This window comes from Cyclopterus lumpus, chromosome 13 (assembly GCF_009769545.1).
Source record: "Cyclopterus lumpus isolate fCycLum1 chromosome 13, fCycLum1.pri, whole genome shotgun sequence".
Classification (NCBI taxonomy): domain Eukaryota; kingdom Metazoa; phylum Chordata; class Actinopteri; order Perciformes; family Cyclopteridae; genus Cyclopterus; species Cyclopterus lumpus.
Genome location: NC_046978.1, coordinates 16703961 through 16722228, shown reverse-complemented (window position 1 = coordinate 16722228; position 18268 = coordinate 16703961). Strand labels below are relative to the sequence as shown.

The window sequence follows — 18268 nt, the reverse complement described above, 5'->3', positions numbered from 1 at the left end:
CAATCCTGAGGAGCACTTATGCTGGGGAAAAAAATGCACGTATAAAATATTGCTCCATATGGAGTTGATCTAAAGGACTTTCAAATTGGAAAAACCGGGGGTATAGTCTGCACTCGTGAAGCCCAGATTAGGATATGACAGCCTTTGGAAAGTGGTTGGCGTGGGCGTATATGAGAGAACATGGTGAAGTATGTGTGGAGACATCCAGAGATTTAAAAGAAGGAAAGGCCAAAAAAGCAAATGTTAAGAGGAGGAGGAAGACATCGTGTAAAAGTGGACAGCGTGAAGAAAAGAAAGGAAGGAGCAGTCCAATTGGGATTGAGTGGAGGAAGTAGAAGGAAGGTGATGGAGAATGAGGGCCTGAATATAAGAGGAAGAGTGGCAACACGATAAAAAAAAAAGAAGAAAAAAAGATGCAACTGTGAAGGGATCATAAAATATAGAGGAAAAACAAGAGAAATACACTACAGTGACAGATAGAGGAGAGATACTGAGCACTAAAACGTAGTGGAGACAGCAGATGGTGGGGATTATTCTGGACTAAAATACTCTGGGATCTACACAGGGAAGGCCGCAGACATAAACCGTTGCAGACTCCATCTGCCAGAAATAGACTCTATAGGCCCACCATCGGTATAATGATCAAATGCTGCCTCGACGGCAAACAAAAAAATCATCCTAGACGACTGAATATGCTTTTAAATCTCAGGATAGAAGTAACGCTGATCTTCTATTTAGTCGAATCAGTTGGGAGCGACATCCTGTCGAGTCATTAGTCTAAAGACACAGTACATGCAAAAAATACGCACAGCAGGGGACCATTTAAGACGTTTGTATCAACTAAAAACTGAGCAGAGCCAGCATTACCACCTCTCCAAAGGCAATTTGTAGTCCCGTCCTTTCTTTCTTTTTTTTGCAGCAGGTGCATGTGCGCTGGAGTATTTCAGTATGTGGTTTGTGTGTGATTATGACTGATACCATAAGACACCCCTAATCCACATTTTATGTTCACCATGATTAGGATAACCGTTTTGTGCATGTGTGAATGTGGAGTGAAAACGACCGACCGGCCCACAAATCCCCCCCCTCCCCCCCAGTGTAATGCCGCTCTATCCATCCGCACACAACCTGAACACACAATTGCAGATACTAATGCCTGCCAATCAAATCCTCATGTCTCCCTCCGCATGCAGAGAGAGAAAGCAAAGAGGTCTAGAATTAAATGGAAGACTTTTGTTTTACCTTTCCCCGTGTGTAGATCAAACCTTGAACCTGCAAAAAGAAGAAGAAGAAAACATAATTACTGTTGTGTTCTGAGAGCACATAAGCAGGTCATACAGTGCGCTGCCGCACTGATGAAGCAATTTAAACATAAAATCAACAACATCAGCTTCTCTCTGTGGGCAGAACCCACACCACGCTCGGTTCTCTCAATGCTCCTCTATAATTGCCTATTGAGCCGTGTCACTCAAGACTTGTACTTCTTGTTCCTGCAACAGCAAGTAATTGTTAGTGCATTCCAGTGTCAGCATTAGTGTTAGCTTAGCAAACATATTGACTTATGTGTGTTTGAAGGAGAGAGATGCATGTGCATGCGTGTGTGTGTGTGCGTGTGCGTGTGTTTTATTGACCATCTACCCCTGAAAAGGGGTGAAATCCTTCCCTGGCACCAAGCGTAAAGTAATTATTGTGCAGGGGTGCGTATCCACCAAAAGCAGTCAACATCCACACGTGCTAAGTACAACACACACACACACACACACACACAGAATGCGCTTCTGTAACAGAGACGGACACACCAACGAGCATTTCTCCGACACGCCTGCACACACACTCGGGATACACCCGTACCGGTGGATTGCAAACTGACACCAAATTGTTGCGTCATCACCTTGACTCGTGAGCATTCGCACCAAAGCATGGGATGTCTCTCCATCCCCATCAGCTGCTTGACAATATAGCATGTACGCCCCCAAACTACATTTCTCTCTCAATAAAAATCGGACCAGGCAGCCGGATGTGTGACTTGCACCTGACATGCCGCCATCATCATAACAATTGGCATCAGTCAACCTTTGCAGCAAGCGATGCTTCTTACACGTCACTGGTATTAAAGAATAAAAGGTGGTGACAGAGATGCCTGCGAGTGCATATTTGATACATTTGTTACAGTGCAAAAGATGATTAAGATTTCAACTCAGTGGTAAGAGGTTTGGTAATGCTCATTGGCCACTGAAGACACAACAGAAAAATACTCTGTAGATATGTCTGCCTCTTCATTTTGATAGATAATAAATAATGGATTCACTGGGAATTTAAATGAATCTGTTATTCGCCTCCCAGGGCCAAACTGTGCCAATAGTACCGACACTAGAAAAATTTTCCTTAAGTACTCAAGCTTTAATTATTGTTTTCCAGTCTGAAGCCGATGCACTGGAACCAACCAACTTGTGTCTGCTGGATCTGGACATGCTGTTGCTAATGGATACTCAGTACATCTGCTGCCTGATAACCTGCTCAGTGGGATGGTCAAGCACTGGCTGCGGATTGGTCAGAAACGAGTGTTTAAGATACTTTACTGTCACTCAAACGGCTTTGAATGCTTTCAGTGAAAAAGCTGTTTGCCTGGACTGAACCTGGGGAAGACATACACTTTCATCTCGTTGCTTTCCCGAGAGGAAAGTATTCAAAACCAGACTGACTTTAGCCATACCTGCTGATTTCGTGAGACCAGGAAATAAACTATATTAAACAATTTGTCTTGTTCTGTAATGTCGTGCGAAACTCAAGCTTCATTGGCGTGCACTGCGAGACTCTGAAAGTCACGATATGTCCTGTGCCAAAAAAAACCTTTGTCTCTCTCTCAGGCCAAACAGAGACTGGCCACCCAAGCGACAGGAAGCCTGGAAACTACGGGAGCTGCTGCGGCATACAAATCATCTTTACCACATTCATGTGCAAGTTCATGTCTGAGGTATTCATCTGAAATCACAGGATGAAATCTCCTTTCGCCTTGCCATAAAAAAAAACCCCCGTGTATGATTGGTTTCGTATAACCAATGCAAATAACATGTCGTAGAGAGCCGAGTGCTTGTAATCTTGAAACATGTGCACTTGCTCAATGGAGAATCCCATTACGCCCCCTTCATGTGTGACAAGATCAAATCCAGTAGGAGCGGACCGAACTCAAAAGAAAAAAAAAAAGCGTTCTGCTTGTTTCGGTGAAACCTACGTTTACAAATGTGATTACGAGTCAACTAAAAAAAAAGGTTCTCAACGATGTATTCAGGAGGTAAAAACAAAAAAAAGAAAGAGAGAAAAAAGAAGCACACAGAAATAATTGGCCATATTTTCAGCATGAGCTGGCTGTGAGGGTTAGAAGTGCGAGGCTGACGCTTCGCCTGGCTGATCCTTTTCAGTGGCAGATGTTCACGGGCCCATCCGCAGCAGCCCTCAACACTGCATACGGCGAAAGAGTTGGACTCCGGTGAGGAGCGATCATGTCCTCTGTTGTTGAGCAGTGGTGCCCGACCACTCGCATTCAGATGGGTCTCTCGGCTGGAGCAAAGGCTCAAGGGAGAACAAAAAAAGAAGAAAAAAGTGTGTAGAAATAACAGAAAAACATGTTGTTATTCTAAAAAAAAAAAAAAAATGGATATATTGGACATAAAGACATTGTCCCTGCCCTCAAATGACAGTTGGATAGGCCTCCCCCGACCAGGAATATGAGCAATCAGTCACTATCGATACAAGAAATTATTCTAAAAACAATGACAAAGTAATATCCGTGTGACTGACTGGCAAGGCGAGAACAAAAAAAAAAAAAAAAAAAAGAGCGAAAATAAAACCTGTGAGTAACAGACTATATATTTCCCTGTCTGAATGCCATCACACACTGCGTCCTGATTAGTCACCCCGAGCAGGTTGAATTTAATCTCAACCTCTGAGGCACTTTTACGGAGAATTTCAAACCATTACCGGATGCTCAACAATTGGCGGTGGCTGCCAAGCACCTTCAAGGGAATGTCAGTTTCCATGGAGACCGAGCCACCCCAGCTGTAGCATCCCCCCCCCCCCCCCCCCCCCCCCCCCCCGACCACCACCACGAGTAAAAGTCGGTAAAAAGCCCATTGACGAGCACATATCACAACCCTCTGTAATTGTCTCTTGTGTACCGTCTCAGCCTTTCTTTCTCTTACCCCCCCCGACATCAATGTTTGTGTTAATCTATGCACGTCTTTGTTCTCAGTTCAAACATCAGCCTCGGTGTTTGCCCATCTTGGTAATTGCTCATTTGCAGTTCCTCGGCTGGTTTCCCCTCGGACTCCGGAGGCCATTCGTGGGAAGAAAAAAAAATAGAAGAAAGACGTATAAAAATGGAAAGAAAGTTACGGAACGATAAACTAAATCCGGAGGATTAACGCTGAGAGTTGAGAGAGCAGGTGGAACCTAATAAAGAAGTATTTTTTTTTGATGCTGGTTGTCTGTTTAAACGGCTTTAAATCAATATTTAACCGTTAAGAATAGATGGAATGACGATGTGTTTGTGAAAGGCTTCACTCCCACTGTACACCCTCCTGCTCAATACCAATCAGCAACTAGCTGGTTTAACATAGCGGAGCATTAAGCTGCTAATGAGACCAAGACAGAGCTAAACAAGAGTCAACGGCCTTCCATGTTCTAATTAACCCACAACTCTGAATGAATGATAATGTCGCTGTGTGTCTGCTGCTGGATGTTTTAAATAAGCAACCGCTTGCCATCAATTTACAATGGTGACATATGTGAAGACAGTGAAGACAGTATGTCCGTGTCCACAGCTCGAGTCCGTTGTCCAGGGTGATGATCCACCCCGATGGAGCGCAACTGAATCTTCTTCAGTATCACAGCGTTGCCAACTCCTTCGGACAATAAACCGAATGGATGTGGAATGAAGGCTCCTGGTCTTTGACTTTATTAAAATCACACAGTCGGTACTTATATGTCTTTAACTTGAGAGAGTTACGAAGGTTGCCACTGGGGAATAGGTCGATATATTTGGAGGGGAATTCCTATCAAGGGTATAGCCTCATCCAAATTACCAACAAATAAATATAATATGAAAATTGAAAATTCTCCCCAACGCCATCAGGGCGAAGTTATGAGTTTGATTCAATTTGAGATTTCCATATATGACATTACATCAATGCAATGGAGATGAATGGAATTTGCGGTACAGCGATATAAGACATTTATAAAATTCAACAGCCGCATCTCTTTCCTCAGTGCCATCCTTTATCTAGACAATCCACATCCATAGAACACAAGGTCAATAGTTTTCATTTGAAGAAATTGTCCCATTAATAGAACTTGTATTGTCCTTCAGTGGCTAAATGACGGTTGAATTGTTGCCGGCGTTGAAAAAAAAAAAACTACGTATGCCGTCATCGAAAACAAATGACTCCTCCAGAAAACGTATATGTAATGTAACAATGCAAATTAATATGGAATACATTACCACAAGAGATACCATTTAGGTGAGAAGATGAATTTGTATGTAAAAAAAACAAAACAATCTGTCATGTTGTGCCTGATCATAAATCACATCATTATCCTCAAAACATTCTATTTAATTCTATTAAAAATATTCCTCCTTACGTGTACCTCCTATAGCTCCCTCTGTAACACAATGACATGCATGCAAGGGTCAAAACCAGGAAGGCGGTCCAAAGGAAATCAAAAGTCCCAAAAAATACATCACGCAGAGAGGTTAAAAACCGGCGGGACAGAGGATTCAGGTCTCAGATAACACATTTATAGAAAACAGGTCCATGGACCAGTCCGGACAGTGGGAGGCTTGATGGGGTAATGAGACGCAGGTGAGCAACTGAAAAACTAACGAGGGAAGTGGGAACAGGTGTGTCGATGTGTGGGGCAGTCTGGTGACTGGGAAAGTCCAAGGGCAACTGGTGGATGGATGAGAAATGGCAACGAAGGGAGAGAGAGAGAGAGAGAGAGAGAGAGAGAGAGAGAGAGAGAGAGAGAGAGAGAGAGAGAGAGAGAGAGAGAGAGAGAGAGAGAGAGACCAGTGCAATGTTTCCCAAGAAACAGCTGTGAAGCACGAAGAAGTAAAATACCTCTAAATCGTCACGGTGAATCAAAGTTTTATCTCCTGCAACGGTGTCAAGGTGAAGATCACCTCCTGGTGATCTGAAGGTAAAAAAAAGTGCCTTTTGTTGGTCTTCCTCTGTCTGCCAGTTTTTTTTATTCCATCTTTGCCGAAAAGAGAAACGCTCAATGAATGCAGCTTCAAGGAAAAACAAATAAACTGCGGTCCCCCCCGGAGGGCGAACCCCCACGCTCGGCTCTCCAGAAGACGCTCGCCAGGTAGCGAGCGGCGGTGATGGAGATAACATGCCCAAATAAACTCCCTCGGGAGGCGCCGCATTTCTTCAACCCACACAAACCGCATCTTTAAAAAAATAAATAAAATAAAACACATCCTTGGCAAACATTCACACATGATTTCATGACCCACGGTGTTCACACCTGCTTCTCTTCCCCTCCTGAGTCTTAATCAACAACTTGATTAAGACTTTTTTTTGTTTCAGGCGTTCTTAGTTTAACTTTTTTTTTCTTCTTTCTTTGGATTGTGTGCGAATGCCTCTGAGTGGAGTGTGTGTGCTCGCTCATATGTGTGTGTGTGTGTGTGTGTGTGTGTGTGTGTGTGCACACTGTCCCTAGCGAGTATTGCGAACACATTTCAAACGCAAGTTTTAAAAAACAAATAAAGAAAATCATGACTTCCCCCACATTGATAATTTTTCATCATCGGCCGTCTTTGTTATTGGGAATACAGGTCACAACAATGCAACGCGGAGGGTGTTAAAAAGGTGTTTTTCTTTCACGGAGAATGATTTGTTTGTTTTGCGTTCCAGCTCGCTGGCCTCCAGGGCCCTAACCTACATCGCAAGCACAAAGATGATTAATCATTGATGATCAGACCTTTTAATATTGCTCGTATAAAATGAATCCGCTCGTGATTAAAGCACACGAGGAGCAAAGCAACTCAATGTTGGGGTAGAATTATCACCTGACGAGTATGTAAGTCGTTTAATTGTGGTCTGATTTGACCACTTTGAATGCTGGTAGGAAGCTAATTATTTAAATACCCAACATCTTGAAATGATACAAATTCATAAAGTAAAGCCCAGTGGATGGAAATATTTCGGACACAGTTCACAATACAAGAAATGGTGTGTTCAAATGTCTCGTTTAAAAAGTAAGGAGCAACCTCAGAACTCAAAAGCCCTTAAAAAAAAAATCGCATATCTAAGGCAAATGCGGCGTAATCGCAGCATCCAGAGGTTAACCCCCACCGTCGTGTGAACTGAGCACGTGCACAAATACAAATGCATGGCGTAATCTCACGTGCACGCCAACAGGCCAAGCTAGTATGGACAATGTCACAGAGACACTCGCCCCCAAAAGGCCTGTTTATTATCTCCCTCTCCATTAAACTCACACACTCTCACATGTACTGTATATACCAAACAGACTGCTGGCCTTTAATCACAAGTCATGTTTTAATTGGGAAAAAAGTGTGAAGGAAATAAGAACAGTTAAGAGTGGCTCAGTCTGGCAGTCGTACGTTAGAGCGTGAGACTGCCTGGAGCCAATTTAGTGGATCCACATATGCTTTTATCAAAAGGTCATTTATACAGTGGAGGTAGCCAGATTATTATTTTTACATTCTCTCTCAATCGGGCCTCCGTCACTTGTCAGAAACCGAAATAATAACGTGGTAAGCTTATTTCTGCAAAAGTATTTGCATGCACTGAAATTGCACTGAAATTAATTAGGCGGAATTTACAGTACAGTTAAAATTGCAAAAATTCCCCTTCTTTCGTCCCCAAGTTGCAAACATTTTAAGCAAACCCGGTGGCCGGAGAGCAACCCGCTCGACCCACTGAGCCGCAGCGCTTCTAAAGCTCAGAAAAAGAACGTCAAATTATAGGTTGTGGATTTCCATGCAGTTACAGTATGTACCTGACTATTCCATGTCCTGTCACAGCCACTTTCAGGAGGCCTGTCATTACTGTGAGGTTGCCAGGCAATCACCAGTATTTTGTGCTAAATGAATTCCTGTTTGGTCAGATTTACATTATATTCTTCATCAGAAAGGTTTTCAAACTGTATTGTATCAGTTTTACAAAAGAAAAGACTTGAAGGATGAGGTTCTCAGTGGCTGGTTTGCCAACCTAAGCTTTTCTATGGGGACCACCCTGTTCTCGGCGAGAAAGGCGTATTACTAAAATTGTCAAACAATTCCTTTAAATTAAAATGACACGATTTGGAAGCAATGAGATTATCCATTATTCATTTTGAAAATGTGTTGACTGTTGGTCTTGTCTCCTTCTCCTTTATTGGCCAAGATCTCCACTTTCAGACAGGATTATGGTTCTTAAACAACTTAGAAAAAGATCTGACTCCGTGTTTTATTCCTTATTATTTCGTACTAACAATTCCTAGAGGGGCTTTAGCCTTTAAAACTCGGTTCCCCTCTACCTGAGTTCAGACCACAGACGGTAAGAGGTCGTCTTCATAATACATGAGGCTTTAGCCCACAGTGGAGACCTCTTCTGGGTCTCTGCCTCTCTCTCTTTGGATATGCTCAATCACACAGGCTTCATGGGTGTTATACCCGCCATCCATTTATACATAATAAGTGCGTGTGAGCTGCACGCAATCTCTCAAGCATGCAAGTCAAAGCATCTCAATGTTGCTTGCGCAAGCAGTTTAAAGCAGAGTATACACATGCATGCACATATCCATATAAGACCCCCCTTCTACACACACACACACACACACATATACCTGCCCTAACACACACGGAAACCCTGCGAATATAGCTTTACAACACCTCCGGTTTGCAATACCAGAAAGGGTCATGCTGTCAGGCCCCTCGGCCATTCGGGCCTTTAAATTGGTCCCAGTGAGATATGAAGGCTCAGACCACAGGGCTGACCTCGAACTCCACGCCTGCGTATAAAAAAGAGCTAGTCTCTTGTCAGCTGGATCGATACCCCCAACTGCAGCTACAGACCCAGCGCCGATGTAGGGAGACTGTTGTAGAGTATTACTGGGCCGATTATGATCATTATGCTCAGTGGTTCTCCTCAGAGGTTTGATTCTAGGGAAAGTGTTCGGCCTGTTGTTAAAAATTGTCTTGTGATTTGATTAAGGAAAACAGAATCTGTTGTTTTCTAACTAGTAGCCATGGTCAACACTTGATACGAGATGGATTTCCACTTTTTGGGTACAATTAAGTCAAAAATATCAGTCAAATATACCTTTATTTAAGATTAATTAGGATATAAATTGTCAATCAACTGCATGGTCGTACCTGGGTGAAGAGAAAAGCAAAGTAGTCAGTCGGCTGACTCGTCTCTTCAATGTCGACTGGAGGTCACGGGCAGTGCCTGCAGAATGGCAGACAATGGGGGGTGGTTCCCTTTTCTTTTCTTTTTTTTTTTTAAAGGTGTGCTTCGACTATTGGCTTATCACACTGCTCAGCCTCGCTGGAAAAGCTGATCCAGGAGAAGCAATGCAGGGTTACTAGAGGGGTCATGGGAAGGCGCTCCTCCAGTCTACATACATGGGGTTAGGTGGACTTGGAGAAGGCTCAGGACCCATGTGGGTTACTGCAGTCCAGAGTGCTTGCTGAAAAACACCACGTATGGCTCCCCTCTGGGTAAGTAATGAGGTAGTTCAAGTACCTCAGGGTTTACAAGCGAGGGTGAAATAGAGCTCCAGATCAACAGGGAGACAGTATTTTTATTTTGACTCGTTTTAAGCTCAACCACGATGTTTCTCCTTAACTCAACTTGTGGTGTTGTTGCTTTACCCCAAGCAAGTGTTTTCATTTGAATTCACATCTGTACCCTCATAAATAATGCGACCAAAAGAGTGTTAGAAAATGCTGGCACGAGGTTTTCGACCACGCGTCAGTATGCGACGAGAGGAATGCGAGTCGGGATTAACGTCAGCAAATTGATGGCGTGGACAAAACTGTAAGACATTTCTGTAATTGTGTGTATTGCACACCACCTTCTTTCTCATACAAGTTCAAGATTACGTCACAAGTATCTAAATCCAGTCAAGCCAAACCATTCAGTGTTTCTGAATGGTGTCTTCCCAATCTCGCTGAGATGCCAGTGCAGATGGTCTGAATCGGGACGAGGCCAGCAGCGGTGTCTGTGGAGCTGAACTCCTGGTGAGCTGTGCCAGGGCAGAGCCGCACCACGTTGGGGCCTGGCCGCCGTGTCGCCCCGAGTCCTGGCAGGGAGAACAGGGCCCCTCTTGTTTGGCAGAGGCATGTTGACAGGAAACATAATGCATTCACATGATAATGAGCCCAGTGAATACATGTAAACCTCGTACTGCCCTGCTTTCTCCGCCTTGCAGACAGGACGCGTCTTTAAACAGATAAGGGAATCAAAACACACACACACACACACACACACACACGCGCGCGCGCATATCTACTGTACGCTGACGCGAACGCACACACTCGCACGAACACGCACGCTCTATCACAAACCCCTCAGTGTCTGGTGCAGAACGGCCTGATCGCCGGTCTCATCACCAAGGAGACCGGCACAAAGCGGGCGCCTGGCAGAGACAGACTGGCATTTAGCATTTAGGACCCCACAAAGCTTTCAGGCAGAGTATACAGGCCTGTTTTCAATAAAGAGAGAGAGAGAGAGAGAGATTAGTCACATGGTCATGCTGAGAAATAGAGAAAAGAGGGGGAATGAAATACTGTTTGACAGTCACATTAAAAAGCAGAATGGTGAAGATAAAGATTGTGGAGAAGAGACCGAGATCGCAGCAGATACGGGTGCACGACTGTGGCTACGAGGCAGGCAGGTGGAGAGAAAACGTTTTTCTCTTCTATTTTTTACACCAAGAGCTTTACGGCGCTGACTAAATAACAGCTGAGAGTGATGTTTCTAATTAACATAAAACACCTCTGAGCGTTAAGAGGCGCACGTGTGATTTTTAGCCGACGTCACGGACGAAGGAAGCTATTAATACTCGTGCCCACCTGAGTCTCCACGAGGCCGGGGAGAGAGAAAACGCAGTGCAAAAAAAATGAACGGTAACAATAAAGTTTGTTTTGTTCTCTTTCGTATTTCATTCACAACTCCACCAGCTGGGAATAAGGAAAGGAGATGAATTTTTTTTATTTTTTTTTGGTTTAAGAGCCCTCTGAACCAAAAGTGGAAAGATTAAGGGAGAACAAGTGTTAAATGGAGAGGGATTTAGACTATGGTGAGTTCCAGATGTTTTGGAGTTGGAGTTGGAGGGAGATGACTTAATACTTCACAACTGGATAAAAGCTGCCACATTAAAACAGTGGCGGTGGGCAATTAAATTTAATGGCAGATAACAGAAGACGAACACGACTTTCACGCCAGGAGTCTTTTACATTCTTTGTCAAATGTTCACTGACAACACAACTAATTAGTTTTCTCTCGCAATACAAGCACTCATAGCTTCAGGAGGAAAAAAAAAAAAGTCAAAAGTGTCCTGAAGCACAAGAAACGCCGTGTTTACTGTAGTAATATTTAACAAAATCATCACAATGTTTCCCTATAAGCTTTGAGCGTGAACGCTTCATTCCCCTTAATTTCTCTCAAAACATCACATTTCTAGAACCCATCCCGCGTCTCCTCCCTCACTCTCAGGTCCTCAGGTGTCTCATCCTCGGACCGATTGTTAAACCAGGTGTGTGAAAAACACGTGTTCCCTCAGCTTCACGCCCACCTCTCCATCAGTCCACCCGTCTCCAGTTATTCTCCCACTTTAGATCTCATTCTCAGTGTGTGCCGCTTTGATAAGCAGCTGCATCGTCTCTGCCTCGTCTCATCTTTAGGCTATTATTCCTTTTTACCATTGTCATTCAAACAAGGATGAATTAAAATCGGCGGTGCGTAATCCATTACAGAGTGGCTGCTTCAACCTGTTTTCATGATCTTTTTATCTCAGCATGTGTTTCATTATAACAATAGTGAATAGAGTCTCATACGGCATCTGATGGCAGCCTCCATGAGCACTCCTATTCCTCATTTCAACAAAGGGTATTTTTTTTCCCATTGTGCTCTTAATATACAACACGTCTCCGTGTGTCTCTCGTCGCCCAGTGGTACAGTAATACCCGTCTCACACCCACTCTTAAAGCATTACACAGCCCCATTCTGCTTAATTACAATGCACAATAAGAGGTGGAGACACGCATTCGAGTCCCATATTCCGATGTGCGAAATCAACCCGGAAAACATTGTCCGATGTTGATAAAGCACACACCGCCCTCGAGCCCGGGCGCAGTAGAGTCACCGATCATCTCGCGTTGTCGTTAAAAAAAAAAACACAATGCGTTTCATCTCACGGCTTTCATTACGGGAAAATGTCAACCGTTCATAAAAACCTGGAGAAGACGGATCACTTGATATTCTGCACACTGATTATGAGAAATGTTGACGAAGCCTTAGAAGGCAACTCCCCCCCTGTGAGAATACTCTGTCCACCCCCTCCTCTGACTGAGCTCACCCGTTCCCCCACTTCTATGCATATCAATATTATAAAAGTGCAGTTCTATCATGCCGGCGCCCTTCTGCCATCTTTACTGACATCACATCACGTTGGAGCGATTACGGTGAACTGTAATTGAACATCATTGTTGCTTTGCCATAATTACAGTCGGGATAGTGCACAGGGAGAAAGCGACTTAATAGTGTCCGGCTAATTACCCCAATTGACTCAAATTGGATTGTTTGACATTGTGTGCATGCGTACATCTCGCGTTGGGTGCTTGTGTGTGTGTGTGTGTGTGTGTGTGTGTGCGAGCGTGCACGTGTGTGTATATGGGAGCAGAGGACAATAAACAAATTAGCACAGGAGAATCTATTTTTAGGAGCAGCGGGACAAAAGCTTACCATTTTCAACTACCTTGATGATGGCACAGCACACACACACACACACACACACTTAATTTTACTTGAGGAATCTATTGAGAACCACTCCTAATGACCTTCAATTTGTTCTTCATGTATTAATAATTAACGAGCTATGTCATCTCTTTCATTCTTGGACAGACAAGTCTCTCAATTAACGGACTATTTCAAGAGTAGACTATTCTAACATCTGACATTTAAACCACCACTAAAATTCCTTCTAAGAGCAATCTTACAAAAAGCAGTTATTGATTTAAAGCATTTTTATGAAAAACGCAGGTGTGCCGCAAGGTTTTATCCTAGGCCCATTTCTATTTTCTATTTACATGTTACCATTTGCAAAATAATATCCATAATCATGACTTTATTTTTGACACAGCATCGCCAAGGAAAACACAAGTCTGCATTGCTAGACCCCTAGAAGAACAGCTTCTGCATCTGCCGTCATTCTCTGCATGTTTCATCGACTTTCCCATATTTTCCCACGCCATGTTTTTTCCAGACTACCAATCAAACAGCACCAGAAAACATTTAACTCGCACAAAAAGCAGCTTGAGGAATATGAAATCCCATCAGTCACATTGCACACATTCTGACCTCCCTTCACTGGCTCCCAGTTTGCGCCCTGATCAGAATCCAAAATACGGCAGCTTCTGCTCGCCTATAAATAGCAAACAAGCTCACACAATCATATTTATCTGATCTCAGCCTCCCCGTATGCACCCTGTCACGCCTTCCTGATCACAGGGTGCCGGCTGGCAGACTGTCACCCACAATCAAGAGGAAATTAGCAGGCGGCGGAGCGTTTCCTAGCGGGCTACAATATCTTTAGAAGCGACATCCCCTCGGGGAGATAAAGTTGTGTGAAAATCCAAATCCAAATCCCTGTTTATCCTGGTAAAGAAACACTATCTTATTCTACTTTCATTTAAAGAGTAGTACACAGAATCAGATCAGGCTTTCCGGAACCAAATCCAGAGCTGCTTTTCTGTTGTTGCGTGATTACACTCACTTCCTGTCCGCTGTGAGTGACACACGTCGGCTTCGAGTGTGCGTTTGTCTCTCTGCTCGTCGCCATCACGTATGGCGGCGTTACGGTAACCGGCAGTGGCTGGAAAAGTCATTCTTCAGGTGATGAACATTGCACATACATACGTCTTTTTTTAACATGGCACACGTCTGCAAATCGATTCTGAAGTCTAAAAAAATGGTGAAAGACAGCGATGTGTAAAATGTAAGAAAGAATAAAATAGACTACATTGACAGACACAGTAGTTTGAATGGTGTTAATTACAATAAAGTGTGGCTTATGTGTATACTATACATGTGTTTGCACGCAATGTCATGCTCTTGTGTCACTGAACTGATCAAATAAAGCCAAAGCTATCTATAAGCCAGGGTCACAGACCAAATGACAGACATAATCTGCAGCAAAGCCCGTCTTAGCAGATGATTTGGGGCCTTGGCTCAATAGTTTACACATTGTTCCATATTCACAAATCACCTCTTAGTGGACAAGCTGGCTACGGATCAGCCGCCGCGGCTCATCAGAGGAGGCAAGTGAGCAAGTCGCAGCCTCCCCGGGCCATATGAAAAGCTACGGGGTTTTAATTTGGCAATTGCGGCATGTGGAATGTATATATATATATATATATATATATATATCAAAGAGTAATAGAGGAGGCTGCACACGAATGCAATACATTAAAAAGGTTTCATTTATGAACCTCTCACTTTCTCTTTTAAGTGAAGTCACAAGGACACTCACGGAGCCTATTTCTCTTGCTGAGAGATAATTAAGTTAATGCTGAGGTGAATCATTTAAATGATCATGTTCCATCGTAGAAGCAGAATACATCAGTATTTCTTTCAGCTGAGAAAGTGAAACTGTATTTGGTCCATTATATTTTACACTTTAGTCATTCACTGAAATACACAGTCCATGCTGATTTTGCTAGAGATTGAAATAAGAAGCAAGTTAAGGGTTTTTAAGGCTGCTTAAGTCTGGGGATATCTCAAAGTGAGTATATTGAATTACAGAACACTTTATCAAAATTCGGAGTGTATTTCTCCAAACTTGGTTTCCTGAATAGAGTGACTGTGTGTCTCCACCCTCAGCCCTCCTTCCTTCCACGTCATGTGGAACAAGCATGCATAGGACGGACATTCCAGTATTGTGTTATGCTTATTTAAAGCTCCTCCAATAGCCGGGATCTACTTAAAAGGCTTTTCTTTTTTTTTTGTAGGATGGTGGACAAATAGGACACAGACACACACCGTGTGTGTGTGTGTGTGTGTGTGTGTGTGTGTGTGTGTGTGTGTGTGTGTGTGTCGGCGGAGTCTGTGACAACACTACTATCTGGCATTATCGGTTAAGTCCATGCAATATCCTCGTGATATGAACGCGTATGGGAGGGCGGGGTGAAGGTTCTTTATGTGCGCGCGCGTGTGTGTGTGTGTGTGTGTGTGTGTGTGTGTGTGTGTGTGTGTGTGTGTGTGTGTGTGTGCGTGCGTGTGTGGGTAGGTACATCCTTAACATTTTGGCAGAACTACGTAGGCCTGAGTGGATTTGCAAATTGAGCACATTACAAATACAAAGCAGTGTGCAGCGCACTGGACAGTGTCGCCCCCCCCCCCCCCCCACCCCCCCCCCCCCACCCCCCCCCCCCCACCAGCCTCCAGGCTGTCAGGGAGGGCAACCAGATAAGGCCGCAGAGGCATGGATTAAGAGTTGAAGGGCCACGGCAGCATATGGTGCCCCCTGATATCATTGCCCCTCACATTCCTGTGAGACTAACACCGCCTACGCGGTCGCCACCAGAAGCAGAAGCCGGTCTCACGGGATGTGAAGAAAAAAGAGTGCTCGTCTTCTCGTTTTTTGTTATCAACCGTAAACTTTACGAGTGCCCTCAACAAGGCTTAGTGGAACGAAGTTAAACCAACATGGGACATATAGGTATATAAATAAGAGCTTCAAAAGAAAACTTAATATGCAAAACTGCGAGTGAGAATGTAAATTAAAGGTGTTTTTGCCTCAGGTGTCTCGGTTTGTGCTCGTGTACAAAAAAATGGGCAAATGAGATACGTCGGTGTGTGTGTGTGTGGGCACGTGCACGTATTGCAAATGTACCGTATGTGATTAAAGTTATTGTGTGAGGGCATCTGAATGTCTGTGTGTGTCTGTGTGTGTGTGTGTGTATGTGTGTGTGTGTGTGTGTGTATGTGTGTGTGTGTGTGTGTGTGCTCGGCACGCAACTGGGAGAATGTGCGTTCCCCTGGTTGTCGAAGGCCCACCTGTGCCCCCTCCTCTTCTACTGGATATAAAAGCAGCCATGTTAAGGTGAAGTCTGCTGTAACAATGCACAGATGGGATCTCTCGTGCTGGCCTCTCTCTCTCTCTTTATCGTTCTCTCTCTCTGCGTCTCTCTTCCTCTCTCACTGTACCGCCTTCGCTCGCCGTTCTTTCCGTGGCTGTTCACACGCATCATATTTGACGCGCTCATTCGTTTGTCTGCGAGGACGGAACAAGCGTGGGGGGGGGGGGACCACTTTTTCAAGTCTCACCCTCGCGTCCCTGGAAAGTCATTTGTGTGTCGGCGGAAAAAAAATAGAGGCCCGAGAGAGAGAGAGAGAGAGAGAGAGAGAGACACAGAGGGAAAGAGAGGGTGAAAAAAGAGCGGCGGAGAAAGAGTGAAATTGGAAAACAGAGTGATGTAAAAGGGAAAGAGAAACACGAATGCAAAGAGGAGGAGGGAGGGAAATGTGGACGGATACAAGAGAGAGAGTGAAGTTTGACCTGAAGGATTGACACCTGAGAGAGAGAGAGAGCAGAAGACACAGTGAAAGAGTGTGGCTGTGGGGCGCTGTGTCAAACAGGGACTAATAATGAAAGGACTGAGAACCGATGCGCAACCTTTCCTAAAGGGAGCGACTCGGGCAGTTAACACACATTTACTGAGAGCCCCGAGTGTGTCACACCAAGAGCGTCCACTCCTGAAGGCACATCTCATTTCGGAGTCCCAACCAACCAGATAGGAGCACCGCGAGCTGACCCGACAGTAAGAGCAATGGGGCTGTGTGGGATTAGCCGTGCGCACACTATACTTGGCTTTATTGGAATTTGTGTTTTTGTTATTGATTGAATTTTCAGGATATTACAATCCGGTTTTTACCGGCCTTTCTATTGGTGATAATAAAAAAAAGTGTACTCATCAGAACATTGCTTCCATTGCTACATCAAAATGTGATGGGTAAAAAAAAAAAAAAATTAAATACGATGTAATAGTTATAGTGTATCGGCCAAAGTGAAGTCTTTGGATAAGAGACTGAGAAAAGATTAAATTAAGTGTAAAAAAAAAAAAAAAAAGCCTACAACTGTTGCATTGAGGACTTACTTAATCAGCCTCAACTCTGTCTGTATTTCTTGTGAATAGATTTTTGAGAGGAGAGACATTGAACTAGATTAAAAGAGCAAAGGCACAAATAGAACAGCACTGCCCCCCCCCCCCCCCCCCCACCCCCCACCCCCCAACAGCCACTTTATGAATTACCTATGGCTGTGAAAAGCCCTGGGCATATTTAATGCAGGAGAATCTGTCCCCCTTTTCACTTTGTTCCCCTCTGTTCTCTTCACTTTGCAGTATTCCTGCGTGTTCGCAACCATTAGCAGACGTGAGTGTCAGGACCGACTCGTCGGCTCTCACCCCGATCACAAAGACACACCGAACGTAACACGTTGCTGTCGGAGACCTCTGACCCTCCAGAGAGAAGTCATATCTCTAGCAGCTAACAGTTAAAAAGGTAGCCATCACAGAAGAGCACGGGCAATTTACGAAATGACCTTTCCTCGTGTGAAATGATCCACGGTGTGTTTTTAGAGCCCGGTCAAGACAGCTCAATTGGACCACCGCCGCCACGCACACTAAGCAGGTCACAGGATCCGCGTTATCTCTCCGTGTGACACGGGGCGAGTTCAGCCGCCGGGGTTCATCTAGTGCTGTAAAGGTCAATTTGTCGATCGATTAACAATCAATTTCAAATTAGTGATACAAGGCCACAGTACTCCAGGGAGTACGGTTGAGCGTACCTATATATAGTCTTTGCTAGAGGACTCGACGTGCTGGAATATGTCCTGTGGTTGTCTGTCTGAGATATTTGTTTTTTTGTATATAAAAACACGTTAGTGCTGTGTCGATCTGTTCAAATGAGAAATGCAACTCTGACCCTTGACCCCGTCAGTGCTCCTCCTACTGTCTGGTGTTTTTTTCCCT

The 18268-nt window shown here is 44.2% G+C and overlaps 1 protein-coding gene across 1 annotated transcript in view; it reads right to left on the bottom strand.

The window, feature by feature from the left end:
- igsf11 (immunoglobulin superfamily member 11) overlaps positions 1–18268 on the bottom strand; it is an 85908-nt gene that overhangs the window by 60603 nt on the left and 7037 nt on the right. Inside the window, exon 2 of the mRNA XM_034549276.1 lies at positions 1243–1272. Within this exon, the coding sequence (XP_034405167.1) occupies positions 1243–1272 (30 nt within the window). The remainder of the gene's footprint in view (positions 1–1242; positions 1273–18268) is intronic.